Source organism: Salmo trutta, chromosome 36 (genome assembly GCF_901001165.1).
Source record: "Salmo trutta chromosome 36, fSalTru1.1, whole genome shotgun sequence".
NCBI classification, from domain to species: Eukaryota; Metazoa; Chordata; class Actinopteri; order Salmoniformes; family Salmonidae; genus Salmo; species Salmo trutta.
The window spans coordinates 33,651,760-33,665,403 of record NC_042992.1 but is presented as its reverse complement, the minus strand read 5'-3'; the positions used below and the strand labels follow the sequence as shown (position 1 = coordinate 33,665,403).

General features: G+C 43.3%; 1 protein-coding gene across 1 annotated transcript; it reads right to left on the bottom strand.

Moving 5' to 3' along the window:
• Positions 1–1,926: 1,926 nt before the first annotated feature.
• tpi1a (triosephosphate isomerase 1a) lies at positions 1,927–12,969 on the bottom strand. Its single transcript, XM_029735617.1, has 6 exons — positions 12,720–12,969; positions 10,655–10,778; positions 5,772–5,989; positions 5,070–5,155; positions 2,817–2,904; positions 1,927–2,533 (listed from the first exon to the last, which is right to left on the bottom strand). The coding sequence occupies exons 1-6, from the start codon at positions 12,829–12,831 to the stop codon at positions 2,415–2,417; spliced, it is 747 nt and encodes a 248-aa protein (XP_029591477.1). The 5' UTR covers positions 12,832–12,969; the 3' UTR covers positions 1,927–2,414.
• Between the last annotated feature and the right edge of the window lie 675 nt (positions 12,970–13,644).

Sequence of the window (13,644 nt, the reverse complement as noted above, 5' to 3'; positions counted from 1 at the left end):
TCTGATTGGTCAAAAGATCAATTAGTTAAAAAATATCAGACTTGCACTCTTTGCATTCTCTCAACCAGCTTCACCTGGAATTACATTTTTTATTTCACCTTTATTTAACCAGGTAGGCTAGTTGAGAACAAGTTCTCATTTGCAACTGCGACCTGGCCAAGATAAAGCGTAGCAATTCGACACAGAGTTACACATGAAATAAACAGAACATACAGTCAATAATACAGTAGAACAAAACAAAAAGTCTATATACAGTGAGTGCAAATGAGGTAAGTTAAGGCAATAAATAGGCCATGGTGGCGAAGTAATTACAATATAGCAATTAAACACTGGAATGGTAGATGTGCAGAAGATGAATGTGCAAGTAGAGATACTGGGGTGCAAAGGAGCAAGATAAATAAATACAGTATGGGGAAGAGGTAGGTAGATGGGAATTAATGCTTTTCCAACAGTCTTGAAGGAGTTTCCACATATGCTGAGCACTTGTTGGCTGCTTTTACTTCACTCTGCGATCCAACTCATCCCAAACCATCTCAATTGGGTTGAGGTCGGGTGATTGTGGAGGCCAGGTCATCTGATGCATCTTTCCATCACTCTCCTTCTTGGTCAAATAGCCCTTACACAGGTGTGAGGTGGTGTGTTGGGTCATTGTCCTGTTGAAAAACAAATGATACTCCCACTAAGTACAAACCAGATGGGATGGTGTATCTCTGCAGAATGCTATGGTAGCCATGCTGGTTAAGTGTGCCTTGAATTCTAAATAAATCAGTGTCACCAACAAAGCACCTCTATGCTTCACGATGGGAACCACAAATGTGGAGATCATCCATTCACCTACTCTGCGTCTCACAAAGACACGGTGGTTGGAATCAAAGATCTCAAATTTGGACTGATCAGACCAAAGGACAGATTTCCTTCGGTCTAATGTCCATCGCTCATGTTTCTTGGCCCAATAAAGTCTCTTCTTATTGGTGTCCTTTAGTAGTGGTTTCTTTGCAGCAATTCAACCATTAAGGCCTGATTCACAGTCTCCTCTGAACAAATGTTGAAATGTGTCTGTTACTTGAATTCTGTGAAGCATTTATTTGGTCTGCAATTTGAGGCTGGTAACTCTAATTAACTTATCCTTTGCAGCAGGGTCTTCCTTTCCTGTGGCAGTCCTCATGAGAGCCAGTTTCATCATAGCACTTAATGGTTTTTGCACCTGCCCTTGAAGACATTTTCAAAGTTCTTAAATCTTCCAGATTGACTGCCCTTCTTGTCAAAGTAATGGACTGTTCTTTGCTTATTTGAGCTGTTTTTGCCATAATATGGACTTGGTCTTTTACCAAATAGGGCTATCTTCTGTATACCACCTCTACCTTGTCACAGCACACGTGATAAGCTCAAATGGATTGAGGAAAGAAATTCCACAAATGAACTTAAGGCACACCTGTCAATTGCAATGGATTTCAGGTGACTACCTCATGAAGCTGGTTGAGAGAATGACATGTTACTACATGATGCCATGTGTTATATAGTTTTGATGTCTTCTATAATATAGAAAATAGTAATAAAGAAAACCCTTGGAGGTGTGTCCAAACTTGACTATGTAACTGATTTTAAAAACTGTGCGTCGCTGCTAAATGAATAGGGAAAACACTGAAACCATTATGTTTATAATGGAAAGAAGTGGAGGGTGCATACAATAAGTGATACTTGAAAAGGTTCTGATGAAGGCCATTGATGAAGGTTGCAACATCAAGTTAATAGTTTAAACAGGTCTTTAAATCATTGAGCCTTTTCAATCATTTTGAAAAGTTTTATCCAGCCTGCTTTGGGTGGATGGAAGGAGACATATTTCTGCTAGAGTCATGCAGTAACTGGAGACTTGCCGACTTTTAGAACCAACAACAGAAAGCAATAGAATGGGAAGACAGACGCAAGTTCACAGCAGACTAAACCATTTATTCAAGTGGTCTTCAGTTAGACGTGATTCAACCAATAGGAGAGAAAAGACTAAACCAAGCGTGTGCATGACTGCTTCTAGTGACAATGGAACTTGCAGTCACTAGCAATACACAAAGTACTGGTCCCCTTACAGTAATGAGTGAGCACATATCCTATATGGGACATCGTTAAGTGCAGTGCTTATTAATATAATCAGGAATGTACATTTTAGAATGTATATAGTAGTTAAGAACTTACATCCAAAGAGACATTCCATAATAAAAGTCCCACCCTCACACAGAATATGTCAACCAATGGAGACTGACATGTATTATCAATGTGGGACTTTTACTGTGGCCGGCCCCTAAACTATAGGGCAGGGCATTTCAAAATGAGTCAAATTGTCCCTTGTTGACACACAGAAACTCAGGGAAGAGATGCAGTCACAGGACACTACTAGCAGCAGGTTAGGTTGCTTGTGCACTCTAGGCACGTGCATTGATGATGTCAACAAACTCGGGCTTGAGGGAGGCTCCGCCCACCAGGAAGCCATCCACGTCGTTTTGGGAGCCCAGCTCTTTGCAGTTGGCCCCCGTCACGGAGCCTGGAGAAGGGAGGGACTTTGGTAAAAACACTCAAGTGCGTATGTAATACATACAAGAATTTTAAAGGTTTAGGAACACATTCATATTCTTCAAACAGACACCAAAGTAATGTTATTCATGCTGTAAGCTCCATTTGTTGTCAGTAACATGTGTCTTTGACCCCCCCCCCCCCCCAACTCCATTCAGCCCAATACATAATGTTACAATTTCCATTAGAAACAGTGGCTCTGGGGATTGTCTCATTGCTATGAGCAGCCTGAGTTCAGTGTGGTCCCTACTGACCTCCATAGATAATGCGGACAGAGTCGGCCACGGCCTCAGAGACGTTGGCCTTCATCCACTCCCTCAGCTTCTCATGCACCTCCTGGGCCTGGGGCGAGACAAGTTCACACAGTGTCTTGTACAGCCAACTTTGTGGGGACACACAATTCAGTTCCACTAACCCATATTCTCACCCCAATTCTAACCTTAACCCTAAACCCCCTAGAAATCACACTTGACCAAAGAAATGTCCCCAGTTAGTCAAATGTGTTTGATTTGAATTAAAAAAAATAGCTTCTTAGCAAGAGCAATTTCTCAAGCAATAATTTTGCTAGGACTGTCTGGGAGACAAAAACTAGCTGTTATTGGCAGGGAGGTTTGGAAATCACCTAATTTACCACCTGGTGACATCACCAGGCAGGCCAAAACTCCATCCCATCTTAACAGGCTGAAATTTCAAACCATTCTTACACTAAAAGGGCATTATCATTTTCACAGTATTATTCCAACCTCCATCTGGAAATATATAAAAACACAGGATTTTTTTTTTTTTTTAAATAAACAAATTTAAAAAAATAATCACATTTGACTGCACTGGGCCTTCAAATAAATAACAGAAAATACACTCCTGCAGCAGAAACAAACTAGTGCTTAATATAACCACATTTAGCATAAACCACTAAGCTGTTTCTAACAATACAAAAAAACTAAGACATTGGAACTAACATTGAAGATTTACTTAAAACATACAGTGAGCTACAAAACTATTGTCACAGACATGTTGTTTTGGCTCTGTACGCCAGGACTTTGGACTTGAAATCAAACAATGGCTATGAAGTTAGTGCAGACTGTCAGCTTTAATTTGAGGGTGATTTCAACCATATCAGGTAAACCGTTAAGAAATTACAGCACTTTTTGTACATGGTGCCCCATTTTAGGGGACCAAAAGTATTGGGACAAATTCACTTAAGTGTATTAAAGTAGTCAGAAGTTAAGTATTTAGTTCCATATTCATAGAATGCATTGACTACATCAAGCTTGTGACTCAACAAATTTGTTGGATGCATTTGCTGTTTCAGATTATTTTGTTCCCAATAGATATGAATGGTAAATAATGTAGTGTGTCATTTTGGAGTCACTTTCATTGTAAATAAGAATAGAATGTTACTAAACACTTGTACATTAATGTGGATTCTACCATGACTACGTATAGTCCTGAATAAATCTTGAATGATGAGTGAGAAAGTTAGACGCACAAATGTTAACCTCCCCTGTTATTAGAATGGTGAGAGGTTAGCATATTTTGGGGATATGATATTTGTGCGTTTAACTTTCTCACATAGAATTCCCCCCCACTGCTCCATAGTCAAATGGCGGCGAGCTTTACACCGCTCCAGCCGATGCTTGGCATTACGCATGGTGAGATTGCATGGCTGGCTGTGTGCTCGATTTTATACACCTGTCAGCAACATCTGGCTGGAAATAGCCAAATCCACTGATTTGAAGGCGTGTCCACCAGTGGAGGCTGCTGAGGGGAGGACAGCTCATTATATATGGCTAGAATGGAGTGGTATCAACCACATGGAAACCACGTGTTTTATGTATCTGATACCACGCCCTTGACTCCGTTCCAGACATTATTATGAGCCGTCCTCTCAACAGCCTCCACTGGTGTCCACATACTTGTGTACATCCAACAAGTTTAGAGTCACAAGCTTGATGCAAATCATTGTGTGCTAGGAATATGGGACTAAATAAAAAAAAATTTTTTTTACTCATAATACACAAGTGAATTTGTCCCAGTAGTTTTGCTCCCCTAAAACTGGGGAGCTCAAAAAGTGCCATAATTTCTAAACGGGTCACATGATATGGATGAAAATACCCTCAAACGAAAGCTGACAGTCTGCACTTTAACCTCAGTCATTGTATCATCTCCCTAACAACAATGATAACCGTATGTGTGAATGCAGTGGACTGTTAGCCCAGCATGCACAGTGCTTGTTTCTAGTGAGTGTACTGCAGGCCTAAACATGAGGTGGTCTATAAAGATTGATGGAAGTGGGCCATTCCGAGAAGCCAACTGGTGCCTTTCACGTAACAGAAGCCTGCTCACTGCAGTCATGTACAGACAACTCTTGCTAACTTAAATGCATGTGATTAAGAAAACCAATATCCTTTTCCCACAGATCTGCGTGTAACTTACAAAAATATAGTAAAACATGCATGTTGTAGGTAACTAAGTAAATATTGTTATGAAATGGCGATGAGTCGTACCTGTTCGGGTGAGGCTGTCTTGCCAGTACCGATGGCCCACACCGGCTCGTAAGCCAGCACCACTTTGCTCCAGTCCTTCACGTTGTCTACAACAACAACAACTTTCTATCAATATAATGAACAGCACTGTATGTAGATCATGCGAAGTTATGTTTGGCCTACCACTAACTGCCTTAAGATGTCTAATACAACATGTGGCAGGTAGACTAATGGAAAGGACCCCACAGTTAGTTTTAGGTCTCAGGCAAGGTTCAGAGAAAGTGTGATGTTATTGTTTGTTGAAATGTATGTAAATCTTAAGTTGTCTATTGTTTTTGTCAACAAAAAAAATACAAGAAAAGTAACATTTTCAACTTAAACCAAAATAATGGCTAATATATATTTTTAGAAGGAGTGCAACAGAGCGGGTAGAATATATAAAATTAAGACTTCATGGACATTTTGTCAAATTTCCCAAAGAGTTATTCAGTAGAGAAAATAATGGATCTAAACATTTACACTGGTCATTTAGCAGACACTCTCATCCAAAGCAACTTACAGTAGTGGGTGCATACATTTCCCTACTGGTCCCCTGTGGGAATCGAACCCACAACCCTGGTGTCGCAAGGGTTCAACGCTTGCATGATGAGAATGCTCATCTAAAAGCTGACTAATACATTCCTGTGACACACAGCGAACATGGGGGTTAAACCCAGCGGTTACCTGCGATGGCCTGGGTCTGGGCGTACACCACCTCCTCTGTGGTTCCAGCCTCTCTCTCCTCCAGCTTCTCTCCGATGCAGGCGATCACCCCCAGGCCACTCTCCAGGGCGTGGGCCACCTTCTGACCAATCAGCTCGTCGCTCTCCCCGAACACGTGGCGCCTCTCCGAGTGGCCCAGAATCACCCACTCCACGCCACAGTCCTTGATCATCACAGGGCTGAGGGAGAGAGAAAGAGGGAAAGGGATTAGCAATACATCCACTAAATAATAGATTTAATTGAAAATTGAAATATTTTTTGTATTTCAGATTCTGTCATTTCTCACATAGAAACTTCATTGGGAGGAAAGATGTTTAAAATCCTTTTTACATTTGTATCAAACTTCCAGAGTGGGCTCTGCTAATTCTGAAGGTATGATACATTTCATGAGCACCACCAACTCAGTGAATGGGAAAATGGATTCAAAGGGAACTCCTGACTTGCTGAATGTACAATCCTAAAGGAGGGCTGTGATCAGTGTTTTCCCACAAGTACCTGGATAACCAGCCAAATAGGAAAGTAGCCAGCCAGGCCTCCCCGGCCACAACCTATATTTCGGTGGCCTCTGGTACAGTCTAATGTCTTGATTCCACCTGAAATACACAGCAAAATTATGACCGTACGTACATACCCCAACCAGAAGCTATGGATTACAGGCAGCATCCGCACTGAGCTAAAGGCTAGAGCTGCCGCTTTCAAGGAACGGGACTCTAACCCGGAAGCTTATAAGAAATCCCGCTATGCCCTCTGATGAACCATCAAACGGGCAAAGCGTCACAGGACTAAGACTGAATAGTACTACACCGGCTGACGCTCATCGGATGTGGCAGGGCTTGCAAACCATTAGACTACAAGGGGAAGCACAGCCGAGAGCTGCCCAGTGACACGAGCCTACCAGACAAGCTAAACTACTTTATGCTCGCGTCAAGGCAAATAACACTAAAACATGCATGAGAGCACCAGCTGTTACGGAAGACTGATCACGCTCTCCGCAGCCGATGTTAGTAAGCCCTTTAAAACAGGTCAACAGTCACAAGGACGCAGGGCCAGACCGATTATCAGGACGTGTACTGCGAGCATGCACTGACCAACTGGCAAGTGTCTCCGCTGACATTTTCAACCTCTCCGAGTCTGTAATTCCAACATGTTTTAAGCAGACCACCATAGTCCCTGTGCCCAAGAACACTAAAGGTAACCTGCCTAAACGACTACCAACCCGTAGCTATGAAGTGCCTTGAAAGGCTGGTCATGGCTCACATCACACCATCATCCCAGAAACCCTAGACCCACTCCAATTTGCATACCACACCAACAGATCCACAGATAATGCACTCTCCATTTCACTCCACACTTCGCTTTCGCACCTGGACAAAAAGGAACACCTATGTGAGAATGCTATTCATTGACTACAGCTCAGCATTCAATGCCATAGTGCCCTCAAAGCTCATAAATAAGCTAAGGACCCTGGGACTAAACACCTCCCTCTGCAACTGGATCCTGGACTTCCTGACGGGCCGCCCCAGGTGGTAAGGTAGGTAACAACACATCCGCCACGCTGATTCTCAACACAGGGGCCCCTCAGGAGTGCGTGCTCAGTCCCCTCCTATACTCCCCGTTCACCCATGACTGCACGGCCAGGCACAACTCCAACACCATCATTACATTTGCAGATGACAACAGTGGTAGGCCTGATCACCGACAATGATGATACAGCCTATAGGGAGGAAGTCAGAGACCTGGCCGTGTGGTGCCAGGACAACAACTTCTCCCTCAACGTGATCAAGACAAAGGAGATGATTGTTGACTACAGGAAAAAGAGGACCTAGCTCACCCCCTGCAGTGGAGCAGGCTGAGAGCATGAAGTTCCTTGGTGTCCACATCACCAACAAACTAACATGGTCCAAGCACACCAAGACAGTCATGAAGAGGGCACGACAAAACCTATTCCCCCTCAGGAGATAGAAAATATTTGGCATGGGTCCTCAGATCCTCAAAAGGTTCTACAGCTGCACCATCAACAGCATCCTGACTGGTTGCGTCACTGCCTGGTATGGCAAGTGCTCGGCCTCCGACCACAAGGCACTACAGAGAGTAGCACGAATGGCCCAGTACATCACTGGGGCCAAGCTTCCTGCCAGGACCTCTATACCAGGCGGTGTCAGAGGAAGGCCCTAAAAATTGTCAGACTCCAGCCACCCTAGCCATAGACTGTTCTCTCTGCTACCGCATGGCAAGCAGTACCGGAGCGCCAAGTCTAGGTCCAAGAGGCTTCTACCCCCAAGCCATAAGACTCCTGAACATCTAGTCAAATGGCTACCCAGACTATTTGCAGTGCCCCCTCACCCTCTCTTTACACCACTGCTACTCTCTGTTATCTATGCATAGTCACCTTAATAGCTCTACCTACATGTACATACTACCCCAAACAGGTGCCCCAGCACATTGATTCTGTATCAGTACCCCCCGTATTGTCTCGCTGTTATTTTACTGCTGCTCTTTAATACTTGTTACTTTTATCGCTTATTCTTACCTGTATTTTTTGAAACTGCATTGTTGGTTAGGGGCACGTAAGTAAGCATTTCACTGTAAGGGCTACACCTGTTGTATTCAGCACAGGTGAATAATTCAATTTGAATACTTATTAAATTTACCTCCCAAATTGTAAAAATGAGTTTTTTGGTATTATGACTTTACAATTTAAATGACTGAAAATGTTTGAAGAATTCAGTGTATTGTTAGTCGTTTTGGATATCGTCTAGTTCTAGGCCTACACTGAGTGTATAAAACATTATGAACAAATGTCAAATCCACTTCAAATCAGTGTAGATCAACGGGAGGAGACCGGTTAAATAAGGAATTTTTAAGCCTTGATAAAATTGAGACTCTGTGCCATTCAGAGGGTGAATAGGCAAGACAAAAGATTTAAGTGCTTTTGAACAGAATATGGTAGGGTCAGGTGCACCAGTTTGTGTCAAGAACTGCAACGTTGCTGGGTTTTTCCACACAACAGTTTCCCCGTGTGTAACAACCAAAGGACATCCAGCCAACTTGACAACTGTGGGAAGCATTGGAGTCAACACGGGTCAGCATCCCTGTGGAACGCTTTCAACACCTTGTAGAGTTCATGCCGGACAAATTGATGCTGTTCTGAGGGCAAAAAGAGGGACAACATTAGTAAGGTGTTCTTAATGTTTTGTACACTAAGATCAGGACTATGTTCTAAGTGAAAGAACATTAATTAAACCCGTCTTCTTTAGAGATTAAAGTAATTCAGTTTTACTGCAAGATATGAACTGCCACAACGTTTGTTCAAATTGCGCATTTTATTAAATCAGAAAAAAATAGCCCGCCCACAGCTTGGAAAAATAAATCGAAGTTGACTACTATATGAAAGTCAAAAGAAAATTAATGAATGTGCCAGAAAACAAAAGTCTAAGTGGATTTTGACTCATCGTTACAACTTAAGTTAAAACATGGGACATGCGAATTCAGGGCTCTACGCTGACATTTTTTACAAGGAGCACAATAAGCAGCACACAAAACAGTAGGAGTATGTTCAATGCTCAATAAAGTACAAATCTACACGCAAATATTTTAGTCACATGGGTGCAAGTGTACACCCGCAGCCCGCAATTCGGGTCAGGAATGATCCCCCTCGAGCAACCCACTGGTTCCTTCAAGCCTGCTGTGTACTGGATAAAACAGTGCCTGACCGCTGGGCGAAGGACGGTCTACCGGTCGCCCCCGCCTAACGCTGGAACAGCAGGCAGGAGGCTGGGGGCGACAGTGTGCTAGCAAGCTAGTTAGCGACAGTGTGCTAGCAAGCTAGTTAGCGACAGTGTGCTAGCAAGCTAGTTAGCGACAGTGTGCTAGCAAGCTAGTTCTCCAGCTAGAACAGTGTCGCCCCCTCCTGCGCTAGGACACGTCTACTGGTCGCTCCCGTGTACCGGACTAGCTGGCTGAGCTAGTACAGTGTCCTTCGCTCCTGCCTGCCAAACACCTGCCGTCGTTAACAGAACTGGGGAAAACAGTGTCCGACAGGCAGGGGCTGTCTACCGGTGTACGGCTAGCTAGTTACCGTTCACACCCTCTTCTGTGGGGTTTATTGGCGGCTGTCATCCACCGTTATTGTGCATTAACGCCACCTACTGTACTAGAGCGCCCCCGCCAACTTAAAAATGTACCAATAGAAGTATAAAAGAGGGGTTCCTGTAGATGTAGGAATACACACATTCAGGAACACCACGTTCAACAACGGTGGGATTCACATGTCTGAGAGATGATATTCTCCGACGTTCCTTTGCTAGTAGCAGTTGAGCAAACTCAACCAAAAACCTGAACAATCTGGTGTAATTCAGCCGACGCTAGTGGAAAACACTGGGCTGTGAATGGTTTATGACCTTTAATATTACATTTCTACGAATGAAATGTGTCAAATCAGAGCCCACTATTGACATTTGACGTGTTTGAATGGTATATTGTTAAACAATGTCTACAAATAAGCCAAGTAAAAAGGGTCGTTTTGAGATAGTCACAATTTATTTCAGAATCTAGATATGCTACATATTTGAGAACACTATAAAGAGTATAATGACACCAAGAGGTCTGTATTATGTACAGTTCACAGACCATAGGGACTTACAGGAGGCATAGGTCTAAAAAGGGCCTAAAATGACCAATTTCATCATGTTTTTTCCCCCAAAATGGTTTGTGATACAAATGTAAAAAAGCATGTTAAACATCCATCCTCCAAAGTTCCTAAATCACCCAATAAGGAGGCCATCTTAAACAAGTTCACAGATCCCGTCTCAAGGTGGAAGACGTGTCGTCATATGGAGCCTTACCTGATCTCGCCAGTGAAGGCCCCCTTGGCAACTTTGTAGCAGTTCTGTGCGGCGACGCCGATCCTGGCATCCAGGTTGGAGCGGGCAAAGTCAAGGTAGACGGTGGGAGCACCACACACCACCTCTGTGTGAGTGTAAGAGAGGGAGGTAGAGAGAGAGAGAGGGGAGACGAGGGAGGAGTTTAAAGCGTCCTCATGCTTCCCATCTGAAACAGTTCAGAACCGTTTGTGTATATATTAGGTGGACATTTAGGTCTTCGGCAAGGGTTTTCTCAGTTGTTCGTGCACACTACATTTTTTCTCCAGGCAAGCCGAAGTCGGAAGTTTACACCCCGTCGACTGGTGGATAGGCTGTTGGTAGACCGAGACTTTAGTCGAGCAGTGGCAAATATATAAAACAAATATAGATATGGCACAAGAGACCTGTCTGATTCACACCTATCTGAGTGGACTAATCCATTGAGAAGTCACACTAGTAGCTCATTGACCATCATTTCTAATCTACAATGTTTGTTTACAGTCATTTCTGTTAATGCATTCAATATATTACTGCAGTATTACTGTTACCATTGTAGGAGTGGACGCGTTGTTTGCAGAGTCCACAACCTAGGCTAAACTTGCAAGGAAAAAGTTTGTTTATGTCATTCAATAGACGAGTTGTCAATATAATCAGTCTTTTGTTTGGAGCACTATTGTCAATCTTGAGTAAGGACACACCTGATTACGCATATAACTAAGCCTCGACTACCTGGCCTGCACTCAAAATGGGCTTATAAATGTGCCCATTTTGGGGATCAGCTAGTATTTCAGATTGTCTTAATTCACCATCACTGGAGCTTCTCAACTTCTTTTTTTTTTCTTCGCCTCCAAAAGTAAGCGAAGTCTGTTTTTACATCCATTGAGAATGACAGTTCCTCAACGTAGCCGAGGAACTGTCAAAGGCACACTCCAACACTCAGACATAATTTACAAACAAAGCATGTGTTTAGTGAGTCTGCCAGATAAGATGCAGTAGAGATGACCAGGGTTGTTCTCTTGATAAGTGTGTGAAATTGACCATTTTCCTGTCAAAATGTAACAAGTACTTTTGAGCATCAGGGAAAATGTATGGAGTAAAAAGTACATTTTCTTTGGGAATGTAGTTAAGTAGAAGTTGCCAAAAATATAAATAAGTAAAGTACAGATACCCCCCCCCCAAAATACTTTAGCACTTTAAAGTATTTTTACACCACTGATAAAGTTCAGCTTTCCCCATGCTCCCTCGCCCATGCTTGCATTGTCTAACTGTCCTCCCGTCCACTTGCCGCCATTAGAAATTAAGGTGGCGCCATGGTTTCATCTCCCTCAACATGTTATTTGTAGACATGCATTGGAAGGCTTCCCCTTTTATCTGTGGTGATAGCCTATCCCATAAGCACACTGGCCCACCATAAGCACACTGGCCCACCATAAGCACACTGGCCCACCATAAGCACACTGGCCCACCATAAGCACACTGGCCCACCATAAGGTTTGTTTGTAAGTGATAGTGAATTAAGACTGTGTGAAAGCCGAGTTGGGACCGGTGTTCAGCCAGTCCCTCCCAAGGCAATACGGACAAGCAGGCTTATTATTGGGAATTTAAAGCCCAGGTCTCATCAATGCACGCAGATGTTATGGGAAACGATGCTGAGTCCAATGAGCATAGCTCTCATTAACAGCCCTGGTCCGTGCTATATATAGGATCCTTGGGACGTCCCTACCCCATTGAAGTTCAAATTTAAAATGGTTGAGGTAAGGATTAAAATGTAAGGTTAGGTATAGGTTTTAAAGGACATCCCAAGGATTCCACATAGCGGTAAGAAGATAGACGTCACGTGACTTCAATGTCACGTGCTGTTTTCCTGTCGTTTGACGCGATCAGCATCATTCCTCTGTTTAGTGCTAAAAAAATAAAATACATTCACATTTACTAGTTTCATGTTAACATGTATATATTTATATTGGTATCAATAAGAATGGAATGTCAACGTAATAGGGCACATTCTAGACTGAAGAGATTGAGACAAAAACCGAATGCCGGTTACCAGTTTCATCGTTGAGGCTTGCAGTGTTCAGGGTCGTTATAAGGTCGCCCAGGCTCTTCTTGTCACCGTTCATCTTCCAGTTTCCTCCTACGAAAAATGTTCTAGAAGACATGATGGCTGGGCGTTAGACGATACCGGAAAACCGACGACACTGGTATAGGAGATGATGCGCTCGCAACAAACAGTGGATAAGCAGAAGCAGTTTTCTCCCCGTTTTTCTTTAAGCTTCTTCTTCTTCGGTGGGGTTTAACGGAAGTTGGCAACCAATATAATGTTACATTACCGCCACCAACTGGACCGGAGAACAAATCCGTTCTACTTTGTGATAGAAAAAAATAATAATTACACTGCCAACCACTGTATTAACCCTACACTCATAAAAAGACACTCCCCGTTCCACTAATTTAACCCTATATAATCCTTTACCAGGCCAATGACCATTCAACACCCCCTGTAACTCTTCTGCATTAAAATCTCCTAATCCCAAGTACTTCTCTGCAGCTGCCACCACAACACCTGTTACGTTCCATACCTGCTGTACAGTTGATAACCATAGCAATGAACACTAAAAAGACAACCTTACTGAAGCACATTTCATTTGTAGGCCTATTACTCTGTACAGGCAAAATCCTGCAACTCACCGGGAGCCTCTTAGGATCCCTCACCATTGACCCATCTTCCTCTATTTTTTCGCTGCCGCAGCATATGACACCTTTTCCCCACAACTTTGACCCTGGCGACCTCAACCTGCCTCTCTCGCACCAGACACTTCTGATCCCCAGCAACATGGGCATCCCTGCAGTTTACACACACACACACACACACACACACACACACACACACACACACACACACACACACACACACACACACACACACACACACACACACACACACACACACTCACACACTCACACACACACAC

Excerpts from the sequence above, each read along its gene's own strand:
- tpi1a (XM_029735617.1), bottom strand. The coding sequence starts at position 12,831 with ATGTCTTCTAGAACATTTTTCGTAGGAGGAAACTGGAAGATGAACGGT. Across the intron at positions 5,990-10,654 it reads GCCTTCACTGGCGAGATCAG|CCCTGTGATGATCAAGGACT; the intron begins GTAAGGCTCCAT and ends TCTCTCCCTCAG. Across the intron at positions 2,534-2,816 it reads TGTCCGCATTATCTATGGAG|GCTCCGTGACGGGGGCCAAC; the intron begins GTCAGTAGGGAC and ends TCCCTTCTCCAG.